Source organism: Grampus griseus (assembly GCF_964374135.1).
Source record: "Grampus griseus genome assembly, chromosome: 18".
Classification (NCBI taxonomy): Eukaryota; Metazoa; Chordata; class Mammalia; order Artiodactyla; family Delphinidae; genus Grampus; species Grampus griseus.
The window spans coordinates 74707375-74719490 of NC_139012.1; the positions used below are offsets into that span (position 1 = coordinate 74707375).

Here is a 12116-nt window from a genome sequence, read left to right on the forward strand (position 1 = left end):
GAAAGGGTATGGTTTTTGGGAATGACATTGCCTGGATTTAAGCCCCTGTTCTTTCTGGCTGTTCATTTTTGTGATTTCTCTCTGCTTTATGGCCCCTACTTGTGAAGTAATAATAATAACAAATGCTGGTATTGTGCTTACCACGTGCTAAGCGCTATTCTAAGTGCTTGACGTGTATTGACTCATTTGGTCCTCAAAGTACCCGTTTGTGGTTGAGGAAACTGAGGCACAGAAAAGTCACTTGCTCGTGATGACACAGCACATGGGTTAGAACATGAGTGGTCTGAGCCCCACGTCTGTGCACGAGCGTGATGTTACAGCATTTCCCATGAGGAGTATTCACTTGCCGCAGAGCGTTTATGGGAATAAACCAACCAGATTCCGTTGTCCAATACATGTTGCAAATCAAATTAAACTGTGTTCCCGCTAGAATCAGACACACAGCTGATTTTGGATCTGCACTTCCCTCATTGTAGCTGCGGTCTTAAATAGGATGAACTAATAATGGCTATGAAGTTTCTACCCTACTAGCTGGTGGTTTCTTAAGCAGGAAAGGGAATTCCATTTGGAACCACAATTAATCCCTTTAATTCATCAAATTAACCAGACTAGCCTGCTTGATTCTCCCAGCTCATCCTTTTGAATAGGGTTTAAAACAGGGTATCTTTCTTGAGCTTTGATTTTACTTGGCAGATTAAATGTGCACCGTTAAGGGCTCTCAATCCCTGAAAAAGAAAATACTACAAAATGCTCAGCCCCAGGAACCTCTCCGTCCCCGTGTCTTGATTCTAACCTGAGGCTGTACTAATTCAAAACTCCCCTTTCACGCTACTGAGAATTACTAAAACCACAGAAACCCGCCTGGTGTCATTTCTGGAAGCGATGAAGTAATGCTCCTCCCATCACATTCTTGTGGATGGCATTTCCACTAAAATTCTTCCAAGAAATGCCTTAACAAAGTACCCCACTTCCCTCTGGGGCAGTGCCTGGCTACGCAGCAGGAAGCGAGTGTCTACTGTGAAACTTACCAATGCCAAGTGCAAGCTTGAGTTTTAAAGGAATAAAGTTTGTTTGTTTAAGGCCACTATGTTACAATATTAATTTGAAAGTGAAAAAAAGCCCACTTGAGGAATACGATTTTCTCAAGGAAGCGTTAAGTGTGGCCTTAGGGAGAGAATAAAAGTCATCACCTAGCTAACGAGAAAAGAAGGAATGTTTGTACGTGGAAAATTCACCATTGATCTCCGCTTGGATTTGACACAGGCCCGTCTGCCTGTGAAGTGGATGGCTCCTGAAAGCTTGTTTGAGGGAATCTACACAATTAAGAGCGATGTCTGGTCATACGGAATATTACTCTGGGAAATATTCTCGCTTGGTAAGACTTGCAGTTCCCTGAGCCCTGGGCTTCTGCACTGTGCCCCCTCTGCACTCCTCCCCCGCTCCTAAGTCAAAGGGTGGAAGAAATGCCATGACCCAGAGCCCGCCTAGTCTTACTTCTGTTGCAGCCTGAGCCCCTTTCTTTTTACGTGCTGGTGTCCATTGGTCTGTCCTGCCTGCCAGAACGTGGCTTCTCCTGCCCAGCACCCCACAGTGCTGGCCCAGGGAGCCACAAACCCTCGTGTTTGCCAATTGAGTGAATAATAAACAACTGAAGGGTGAGTGGATGGTTATAGACCCTCTTATTTTTCTCAGGTGTCAATCCTTACCCCGGGATTCCAGCTGATGCTAACTTCTACAAACTCATCCAGAGTGGATTTAAAATGGATCAGCCATTCTATGCCACGGAAGAAATGTAAGTGTAAGTCAGACCGTAAAGCGGCTGACATCGGAAATTTACAGCCTGTCTAGCTCCAAACCCATGAGAAAAAAAGTAAAACTCTTTAGTATGAAGTTCCCATGATTCCTCTTAAGAAAAGGAAAGCACAGCAAAGCAAAGAAAGGAAAAGAAAAGGAAAGAAAACGCTTCCTTTTTGTTTTGGGGATTTCTGAACATAACTGAATGTTTTCTGGGTTTCAGCTCCTTTGCTTGAGGGACCCTTCTCCTGAATTCTGGTCCACACTGTATTTGTCAAAATGCATCATCTAATTTGTGCTTTCTCATATGAGTTCAAAAATCTAAGCTAGTACTTGCCTCAGGACGAACATGCCATAAACAACTATCTCCACAGCAATAAATGGGGCTTCGTTAAGTGGAAAGTGACCCATTTTGCTTCATTCAGATTTCCTATCTTGCTTCTTCTCCTGTTGTCTTTACAGATACTTTATAATGCAATCCTGCTGGGCTTTTGACTCAAGGAAACGGCCATCCTTTCCTAACCTGACTTCATTTTTAGGATGTCAGCTGGCAGATGCGGAAGAAGCGGTAGGTAGCAGCACAGCATCTTATAAAGTATCATTAGGAAGGAAAGAACTCTGTAACTCAGAACACTCATTGCTGATTTCCTAAGTGCCAAAGGTACCAAGTTGCCTTCCTCATCACAACTGGTCTAGGTTGCTCTTTAAAAGTTGTATGGGGTCAAACTCATAATCCGAAACTCAAAACAAAGGGCCACCCATCCTTCAATATAATTAGATTAAGGAAAGCATTCAGAAAAGTAAAGCTGCTCTTGTCCTGGAAAAAAAAAAAAAAGTTGTATGGGGTTAGATATACTTATGGATAAGTGTTTTTAGGGGGAAAGTAAAAAAGAAAAACTTTTCCTGAAGATTTTAGCCAATTGATTAAGAAATTAAATGCTTTTAAGTGACCAGTGCTGAGGACCAAACAAATAAATAAAACGTAATCCCTGACCTCCAGAAGCCACTGACTTTACCTAATTCGGCATGAAGGTTTTGTGTGGAATAATCATACAACTCAATCATGTAATAGAGTGGAAAGAGCATCGACCTGGAGTCCTGAGAGCTTAATACCAGCACTGGGCCTTAGTTTTCTTACCTGTAAAATGGGTTGCTAAGCTAGATGACCTTTGAGCTTTGGGAACTGGGAATTACTTTGCTGATTCTCACCCTTAACAGTACCGCCTGATGGAGTTAGAGGAACCATCCCCTAGACCAAATGAACAAAGGAACCTGGAACCCCCAATACCTCGGTTCAAATCTTGGCTCCGTTGTTTGCTTCTGATATGGGTTAATTAAGTCACTTAATCTTTGGGGGAGGGGTGGTCTCAGTTTCCTTATCTGAAATATGGAATTAACAAATCTTTGTGGATTTGTAAGGAGTAAATAAGGTGATGTATGTGAAAAGACTTAGCACCTGGGGAACACTTAGCAGGTGATAAATGTTCGTTAACTATGAATCTGAGTCTTTAAATGGATCGTCCGTCCTCTTTTTCTACATTATGAGGAGTCCATTTTCAATTCTGTAGTCTCTCCAGAGACCTGTGAGGGTGGTACGTGTCTTCTCCTCCTGTTATGATTTTGTTTTTAATCACATATGGAAATTCAGTATTGTCGGGGAATTAGGACAAAAAGGAGAGATGGAAAGCCCCCAGGGGACTCAGGCTACAGAGCGGATGACTTGTAAACAGTTAAGGACACTGTAAAATAAACCGAAAGCAGAGTTTTAGAGAAAAACAAGTAATGAGTAATTTTTACTTGCTGGGCAGTTGGGTGTGGCTCCGCGGCGGCGTTATTTGAGCTGAGCCGTGAAGACTGAGTAGCTTTTGGCTGCTCTCTGGGGGATGGGGGTGAGCAGGGTGCTCCAGGCTGGGTGAGTAATATAAATAAAGGTTCAGAGCTGAGAAAGTAGAATGGAAAATAATGGGTTGTAACTAAAGTATAGGGTGAGTGGGGGCAGGTGGAGGAAAACAAGACTGCAGAGCTGGTGTGACCAGCATGGAGGGTCCATGGCTGCTGAGGTGCCCTTGGCTTTGTTCAGGACGACCTTGATCTGGCCAGAGTTCCCCTCTCACATCCCCACACCCACAGAACGTCCCAGCCCGCTTCCCTCTGTTCGAGGGGCCTCAGAGGTATCAGGGATGGCTGAATTGCAAGATGCCCGTGGATGAGGATTCAGCTGAGGGCATCTGTGCCCCAGGACCATCCTCCACGTTTTCCCCAGTCTCCTCCACTCCCTGCCCCTCACGATGGAAGGTTCCTTTCCCTCCCAGTATCAAAGGCGCTGAGAGCAAGCTGAAACGCCTTTAGCTAAGTTAGAGGATGGGACCCCTTGGGTGAGATGAGCACCCCAGGAGGAGCCCCTTGCTCCTGCAGGTGCTGTGGGCTCAGTCCAGAAGCCTGGGAAGCAGACACTGGGATTCAGTCCCCACTTGCCGCTTGGCTGGCCACCTTCGAGACAGGCACATCCTGCACCTCGATGCCAGGCAGCTCCGCCCACAGTGGGCAGGCCCCTGCCCCTCCGTCTCTTCTCTTCACATCTCCTAACACGTCACGTCCGGTCTCTTGGGTGGGAAAACAGGCCGGCATTCCTGGCGCAATCTTTCCTTGCACCCACGTGAATGGTTTTTGTAGAATCTCTGTCTCGGCTTCATCACAGACCAGGAAGGAAGATGGCTCTTGGAGAACAAGTGAGACGGGGAGGGAAACACATCTAGAAATTTCAGGTTATCACTTTAGATCTAACCCAACCCTGATGGTACGGAGTGAGAGCAGGGAGCTCACTGAGTAACATGCTAAGGCATTATTCAGACACTGATGAACCAATGAGATTTTTAGAACGGACAGACGTGCTTCAATATCTGTCTTTGATAAAGACCCAGATCACTGTGGATGGTGACGGATGTTAACCAGATTCTTGGGGTGATTCTTTTGCAATCGATACAAATGTGAATCACTGTGATGTACGCTTGAAACGAATTTCAAGTGTAAAAACATGTCGATTATACCTCGATAATTAAAAAAAGAGCCTGATCAAATAGTTTCCCCTCTCCAAATTCTCCCCTAACTTCCGATTTCAGGTTCCTTCTTCTGAATCCCCTAACACTTTGTCTATCCCTCTCCATGAAACTCAAGTCATGCTGTGTGATAGTTTTGCTTTGTGGGTCTGTCTGCCTCCTCACTAGATGTGATCCATGAGGGCTAGGATGACGTGCTCTCGTCTTTACATCACCTGATGTCACCCCATTGTCCGGAGACAGTAACTGGCTATTAAATAAATGAATGAATGTCAACGTGAGAGTAGGTTAGTGACCACGTCTGTTTTGTTCGCCATGGTATACGCAGCTGTGGCATCGTGCTTAGTTCTCTCAGCTGTAAAATGTGTTGCTGAGCTACATGATCTTAGGGGGTACTAAGCAAATAGTTCTGGATGGAGGGAAGGAAAGGATGCATAAAAGTACGTTCAGGAAAACAAAGGCAAAAGAGCGGAAGTAAGGACACCAGTTAGGGTAGTTCCCTGGCGGTCCGGGGGTCAGGAGTCAGCACTTTCACTACCAGGGCCTGGGTTTCATCGCTGGTTGGGGAACTGGGATCCTGTGTGCCTCGGACGGCAACAGCAACAGAAACAAAGAAGGACACCAGTTAGGAGGTGACTGCAGCCGGAGAGGTGAGCAGACGGGGTGAAGGGATGATGAAGTGGCAGTGGTATGAGGGAGGGACAGGCATGCCTTCTGCTTCCAGAAAGGCCCCTGAACTCACGCCATCTCTCTTCTCCTATCAGCCCCTATAAATTATGGGAAATATATACATTTTAAAGATAGAACTGGGGCTTCCCTGGTGGTGCAGTGGTTAAGAATCCACCTGCCAATGCAGGGGACACGGGGTCAAGCCCTTGTCCCAGAAGATCCCACATGCCGCGGAGCAGCTAAGCCTGTGCGCTACAACTACTGAGTCTGTGCTCTAGAGCCTGCGAGCCACAACTATTGAGCCCGTGAGCCACAACTACTGGGCCCGCGAGCCACAACTACTGAAGCCCGCACGCCCTAGAGTCCATGCTCTGCAACAAGAGAAGCCACCGCAATGAGAAGCCCACGCACTGCAGCAAAGAGTAGCCCCCGCTCTCTGCAATTAGAGAAAGCCTGTGTGCAGCAACAAAGACCCAACGCAGCCAAAAATAAATAAATTTATTTTTTAAAAAAAAGATAGAACTGAGGCCATAATGGCCTCTGAAAGCAAGAAGGAGATCTTTGTGGACCAGAAATTATGGAAAATCCCCGAGAAAATGAAAGCAGTTAAGACTGAAGAGGGAAAACCCAAAACAGAGGCTTCTTTGAAAACACAAGGCAAAGTGCTTTCCTAAAAGGGTGGGAGAGGTATAGATTCTGCAGGAGCTCTGTGGTGGGAGCAGCCACACTGTTAAATAAATACAAGAATAAAATGGGTGTTAAATATGTAAGTATAACCACTGGTGAAGGAGAAATATAATACATAATCTCAGATTCAACAGAGAAGGAAAAAGGGACCCTAGAAAGCATGATCAACCTAACAAAATGGAAAAGAGAGAAAGAAAAGGAATTCATGACAATAGAAAAGACAAAATGGCAAGGATTATTAAGCTCATTTAAGAAAGAGAATTTCGGGCTTCCCTGGTGGCACAGTGGTTAAGAATCCGCCTGCCAATGCAGGGTACACGGGTTTGAGCTCTGGTCCGGGAAGATCCCACATGCCGCGGAGCAACTAAGCCCCTGTGCCACAACTACTGAGCCTGTACTCTAGAGCCTGCGAGCCACAACTACTGAGCCCACATGTCACAACTACTGAAGCCCACGTGCCTAGAGCCCATGCTCCGCAACAAGAGAAACCACTGTAATGAGAAGCCCGAGCACCGCAAGGAAGAGTAGCCCCCCCTCGCAGCAACTAGAGAAAGCCCACGTGCAGCAACAAAGACCGAACGCAGCCAAAAATAAATAAATAAAATTTAAAAAAAAAAAGAAAGAGAATTTCAAAAGTGGGTATGAACCGTCTTCCACATCTCGGGCCCTGGAGCCCTGGTAAGGCTCTGGAGAAGAGCGTTCCCGGACCCAGAAGATAGGAGTAGGAATAAGTAAACCCTTCTGCAGGGTAGGCTGCTGATGTGACTCACAATTCAAAAGTGCGTCCTCTCTGGTCCAGCAATTCCACTTCCCTCATTTATTCCAAAGAGAGACAAGGTCATGTGTGCACTTTTCAGTTTATGTGATACAACCAACCCATCAACAGTTTAACTATGGTACATCAGTACTGTGGAACCCTAGGCTGCCGTTAAAAAATGGGACATGCCCGTGTGTAGTAAATAGTGAAAAGATGTAACACATGTAACATAGGAGCAACATGTTTGTAATTCAAAACAAGGTTCTACAACAGAACCTACAGTCCCAGCCGCCCGACACAAAATTGTGTGTGAACAGCAAGCTAGCTATAATGGTGGCTTCATTTTTTTTTTATATATATATCTTTCTATATTGCTTATTTTATCTATATGAATGTGTATTAACTCTATAATGAAACAAAAAAGTAGAGCTGTTTTCATTTTGGACCAAAATTTTTAAAGTCACTAAACTCCCAAGTGAAAACCCAAGACATCAATTCTCTGTATTTACTGCGTAAAGAACAGATCTTTTTTGTGGCCTTTCTCTGAGTTTCTTAAAATTTATTTTATCGAAGTATAGTTGATTTACAATGTTGGGTTCGTTTCTGCTGTATAGCAAAGTGATTCGGGTATACATATCTATACATTCTCCTCCATGATGGTTTATCACAGGATATGGAATATAGTCCCCTGTGCTGTACAGTGGGGCCTTGTTGTTTATGCATTCTCTATATAAATGGCCTTTCTCCTTTATGGTTTTTCTGCATGGCCTCAGGATTTCTAGATTGAGATTTTACGTCTAAAAGAAGAAACAATAAGGAAATGAAATATTTGACTATGACTTGACTTCTCCATTAATAAAAGGATGAAATTTGCTTTGTCAATTCATTTGTAGAATATCCTCTAAGATCTATGCATAAGAAAAGTAACAATTGTCATGTAGGCATGTGACACGTAAGTCTTCATCAGATGGTAATGAGTGTCCTGTCTCTTTCCCACATGCAGATGTATCAGAACATGGATGGCCATGTTTCGGAACGTCCTTCTGTTTACCAAAACAGGCGACCTTTCAGCAGAGAGGTGGACTCAGGGCTACCCTCTCCACGGGCTCACATTGACGATTCCTAGAGAAACAATTTAGTCTTTAAGGACATCATCCCCCCCGCCTACCTTAAACAGGCTGTAGATTACCAAAACAAGATTAATTTCATCACTAAATGAAAATATATTCTCAACTGCTGCTTTGCTGGACTTTTCTCTAGAAGCGCTCTGTATTTACTCTTGTTTCCAAAGGGACTTTTGTAAAATCCAGTCATTCTTTGCACAAGGCAAGAAGAGCTGATAATTAACTTTATCGGAGCATCTACCTACATCCACAGGCCTTCCCAGTCTGGCTTGAGTGAAAATTGTGTACCTGAAGTATAGTATATTCTTGTAAATACAGAAGACAAAAGCATTTTGCTAAGGAGAAGCTAATATGATTTTTTAAATCTATGTTTTAAAATAATATGTAACTTTTTCAGCTATTTAGTGATATATTTTATGAATGGAAATAAAATTTCTACTATAGAAATGTTCGTTATGGAATTGTTCACATGGTAGATTTAGGGTGAGACTTAACTGGAGTCGTGAACCTACTGAAACCATGTCAGATGTTTTGTTTGTGCCTGTGTGTATTTCTCCTATGGTGATGGCTAATTCCTCTGTCATATTTTTGAAAGGCTCCATGACTCCTGCCCCCAGACTGTGTGAAGAACAGCCGATGTTCATGAGCTTTACAAAAAAAGGTGTCATACACTGTGTAGACTTCCAGAGCCTACGTTCATTAAAAAAAAAAAAAAACAACCAACCAACATTATGCTAAGATTCACTCATGATATTACACGGAGCTGTGAATATACAATTACTACTATTTATTCATTTTCACATGATATTTGAAGTTTTAGGGGTTGGATGGTGTAATGGGTTCACAGGCGTTCCTCACTGTATTATTATTTTTTAAAAATTAATTAATTAATTAATTTTTTGGCCGTGCCGTGAGGCATGTGGGATCTTAGTTCCCCGACGAGGGATCGAACCCGTGCCCCCTGTATCGGAAGCACGGAGTCTTAACCACTGGACCACCAGGGAAGTCCCCTCATGGTATTATACTTAATAACATAATTTTTGTACGTACCAAATATATTTAAAAGGCAATATTTTCTTAGGAGGGATGGCATTTATTTTATTTTTAAAGTTTATTTTATTGAAGTATAGTTGATTTACAATGTTGTGTTAATTTCTGCTGTACAGCAAAGTGATTCAGTTATATGTACACATTCTTTTTTATATTCTTTTCCATTATGGTTTATCACAGGATATTGAATGTAGTTCCCTGTGCTCTACAGTAGGACCTTGTTGTTTATCCATTCTCTACATAATGGTTTGCATCTGCTCATCCCAAAGTCCCAATCCAAGGAAGGATGGCATTGAAAAGCCTCTCAGGGGACCAGGTAGGGAGGGAAGGATTGGGTGTTTCAGATTAGCAGATGCAAACTATTAATAATGTAGAGAATGGATAAATAATAAGGTCCTACTGTATAGCACAGGGAACTATATTCAATATCCTGTGATAAACCATAATGGAAAAGAATATGAAAAAGAGTATATATATATATTATATATGTGTGTGTGTGTAACTGAGTCACTTTGCTGTACAGCAGAAACGCACAGCATTGTAAATCAACTACACTTCAATAAAATTTTTTAAAAAATAAATAAAAACCTCCTAAGGGAAAATGAAACTAGCCTCTTTTAAACCCAGCTCTTACCACAGGTTTAGTTCGGGTCAAGTTGTGTCCCTGCCATAACTACACATTTTTAAAAGGTGTCAGAACACAACCTACAAGCTCGGATCTTAGAGAAGCGTTGCTGCTACCGCCTGGACAGCCCCTGCCGCCGAGCCCTTGTAGGAATCTTGCCAGTAGGTGGCGCCCTGGGACCACTGTTTTCATGACCGAGCCAGACTCCGGGGCTCCAGCCTGCCCCTGGACAGACAAATTGTAAGAAGCAGAATTAAAGAAAAGGCCAATCCGTTGATGAGAAGGAAAAATAACCCTCTATGCAGACAACATCAATTCATGTATTCACCAACCGTGGGAATGATAGTGCATTTTATGTGCATTATTTAACATTCCCGACCGTCATGGAGCAGCCTGGGGTCAGATTCTTTCCGAGGACCTGGTATTTATTCTACACCGTGCATTCATCTGCGCAGGGAATGCGCTTTGGAGCTGCTTCTTGGAGCACCTTCTCTGCTTAATGTTATCTGAGCCTGGACTGGCTTCCTATACTGAAAACAAAGACTGTTTCCTAGAGATTCCCAGAATTAAGAAAAACACCCTGAGGGGCTGGCCTGCAGCAGGGAGATACCTGGGTGACCTCTTATCACAGCTGCAGCCCTTCTTCTCCCACCACCGCCGCTTGTGTTCCTTCCCGATCGAGCTTCTCTCTCTTCAGCTCTTCGTGAAGGACCTTCTCAGTAACAGATTTGTCTGAACTCGCCTGCCAGGCCCACTGTCGGTTTTGTCCAACATAAACGACGTATCAGAATTCACATTTGCCAGTGTCTGGGCCACAATCACCATCAGCAACAGAAAAAAAAGGAGGAGCTCTTATCACCTAAAACAACACATCTTTTTAGCTCCTGGAGACCCAACGTATATTAAATTTCAAATTAAAGAGGCAAAAAAATCTTTGATGATTTTTTTTGCACTAAAATATACATAATATAAAATTTACCACTTTAGCCACCTTATAAATTGATGTATAGTTGATTTACAATGTGTTAGTTTCAGGTGTACAGCAAAGTGATTCAGTTGCATATATATGTATATATACTCTTTTAAAAAATTTTTATATATTGAGATATAGTTGATTAACAATGTTGTGTTAGTTTCAGGTGTACAGCAAAGTGATTTGGTCAATTATATATATGTATATATATTCTTTTCCAGACTCTTTACCATTATAGGTTATTACAAGATATTGACTATAGTTCCCTGTGCTGTGAGTAGGTCTTTGTTATCTATTTTACACATAGTAGTGTATATATCTTAGCCATTTTTCAGTGTGCAGTTCAGCGGCATTAAGCACATTCACACTGTTGTGCACCTGTCACCACCATCCATCTCCAGAACGTTCTCATCTTCTCAAACTGAAACTGTCCCCATTAGATACTAACTCCCTATTCCCTCTCCCCCCTCCCCCAGCCCCTGGCAGCCCATCCTTTCTGCTTCTCTGAATTTGGCTACTCTCGGTACTTCATATAAGTGGCATCGTGCAGGATATGTCTTTTTGTAACATAATGTCCTCAGGGTTCGCTGGGATGCATTCTTTATATTGTGCTGATTTGTTGATAACACACTGTATTCCAGAGCTGTGCTGAAGGCTCCACATGGATTTTCTCATTTAACAAATTGTGAGGTGGGAGCTTGTTCTGTGGCAGTTTAACGGTGAAACGGAGACGTAAGCCTGAGAAGGATTAAGTCACTTACTTAGATCCGCGGAGACACTAAATGCAGGCCTGACCCGTCACCCACGCTGGCCACCTCCTCACCATCTTACCATCCACTTCGGCCCTCTGGCCTCCTTCTGCCAGGGCTTCATCTTGCTTTAGCTCAGTCCTCAGCCAATGAAATGAGTCTGGTAACAGCAAGATCACACGAGTTCCAGCTCCCAATTTGCTTCAAATTAAAAATGCATGTCTAGGGACTTCCCTGGTGGCGCAGTGGTTAAGAATCCGCCTGCCAATGCAGGGGACGCAGGTACAAGCCCTGGTCCGGGAAGATCCCACATGCCGCGGAGCAACTAAGCCCGTGCGCCACAACTACTGAAGCCTGCAGCGCTTAGAGCCCGTGCTCTGCAACAAGAAGCCTGCACACTGCAACTAGAGGAAGTCCACGCACAGCAGCAAAGACACAACACAGCCAAAAATAGATAAATTAATGAATTAGTTTTAAAAATGCATGTGTAGGAAAGCAATTTGCCTTCCTGGTATCTTCTTGAGAAAACTTCTGCATAAGCTCTGCTTGTGAAAAGTTAAGGGCTATAGTTGAAGGGAGCAGATACTTGAAATGTTTCAACTAAAAAGCTAAATAAAAATTTGTGCCTATTT

The 12116-nt window shown here is 43.4% G+C and overlaps 1 protein-coding gene across 1 annotated transcript in view; it reads left to right on the forward strand.

Annotated features, from left to right (window-relative positions):
* FLT3 (fms related receptor tyrosine kinase 3) overlaps positions 1-8089 on the forward strand; it is a gene marked incomplete at both ends in the record, with an annotated part of 74993 nt that extends 66904 nt beyond the window's left edge. The window contains 4 exons of the mRNA XM_082675544.1: positions 1264-1375; positions 1693-1792; positions 2257-2362; positions 7967-8089. Coding sequence (XP_082531670.1) covers positions 1264-1375; positions 1693-1792; positions 2257-2362; positions 7967-8089 — 441 coding nt within the window. The remainder of the gene's footprint in view (positions 1-1263; positions 1376-1692; positions 1793-2256; positions 2363-7966) is intronic.
* Between the last annotated feature and the right edge of the window lie 4027 nt (positions 8090-12116).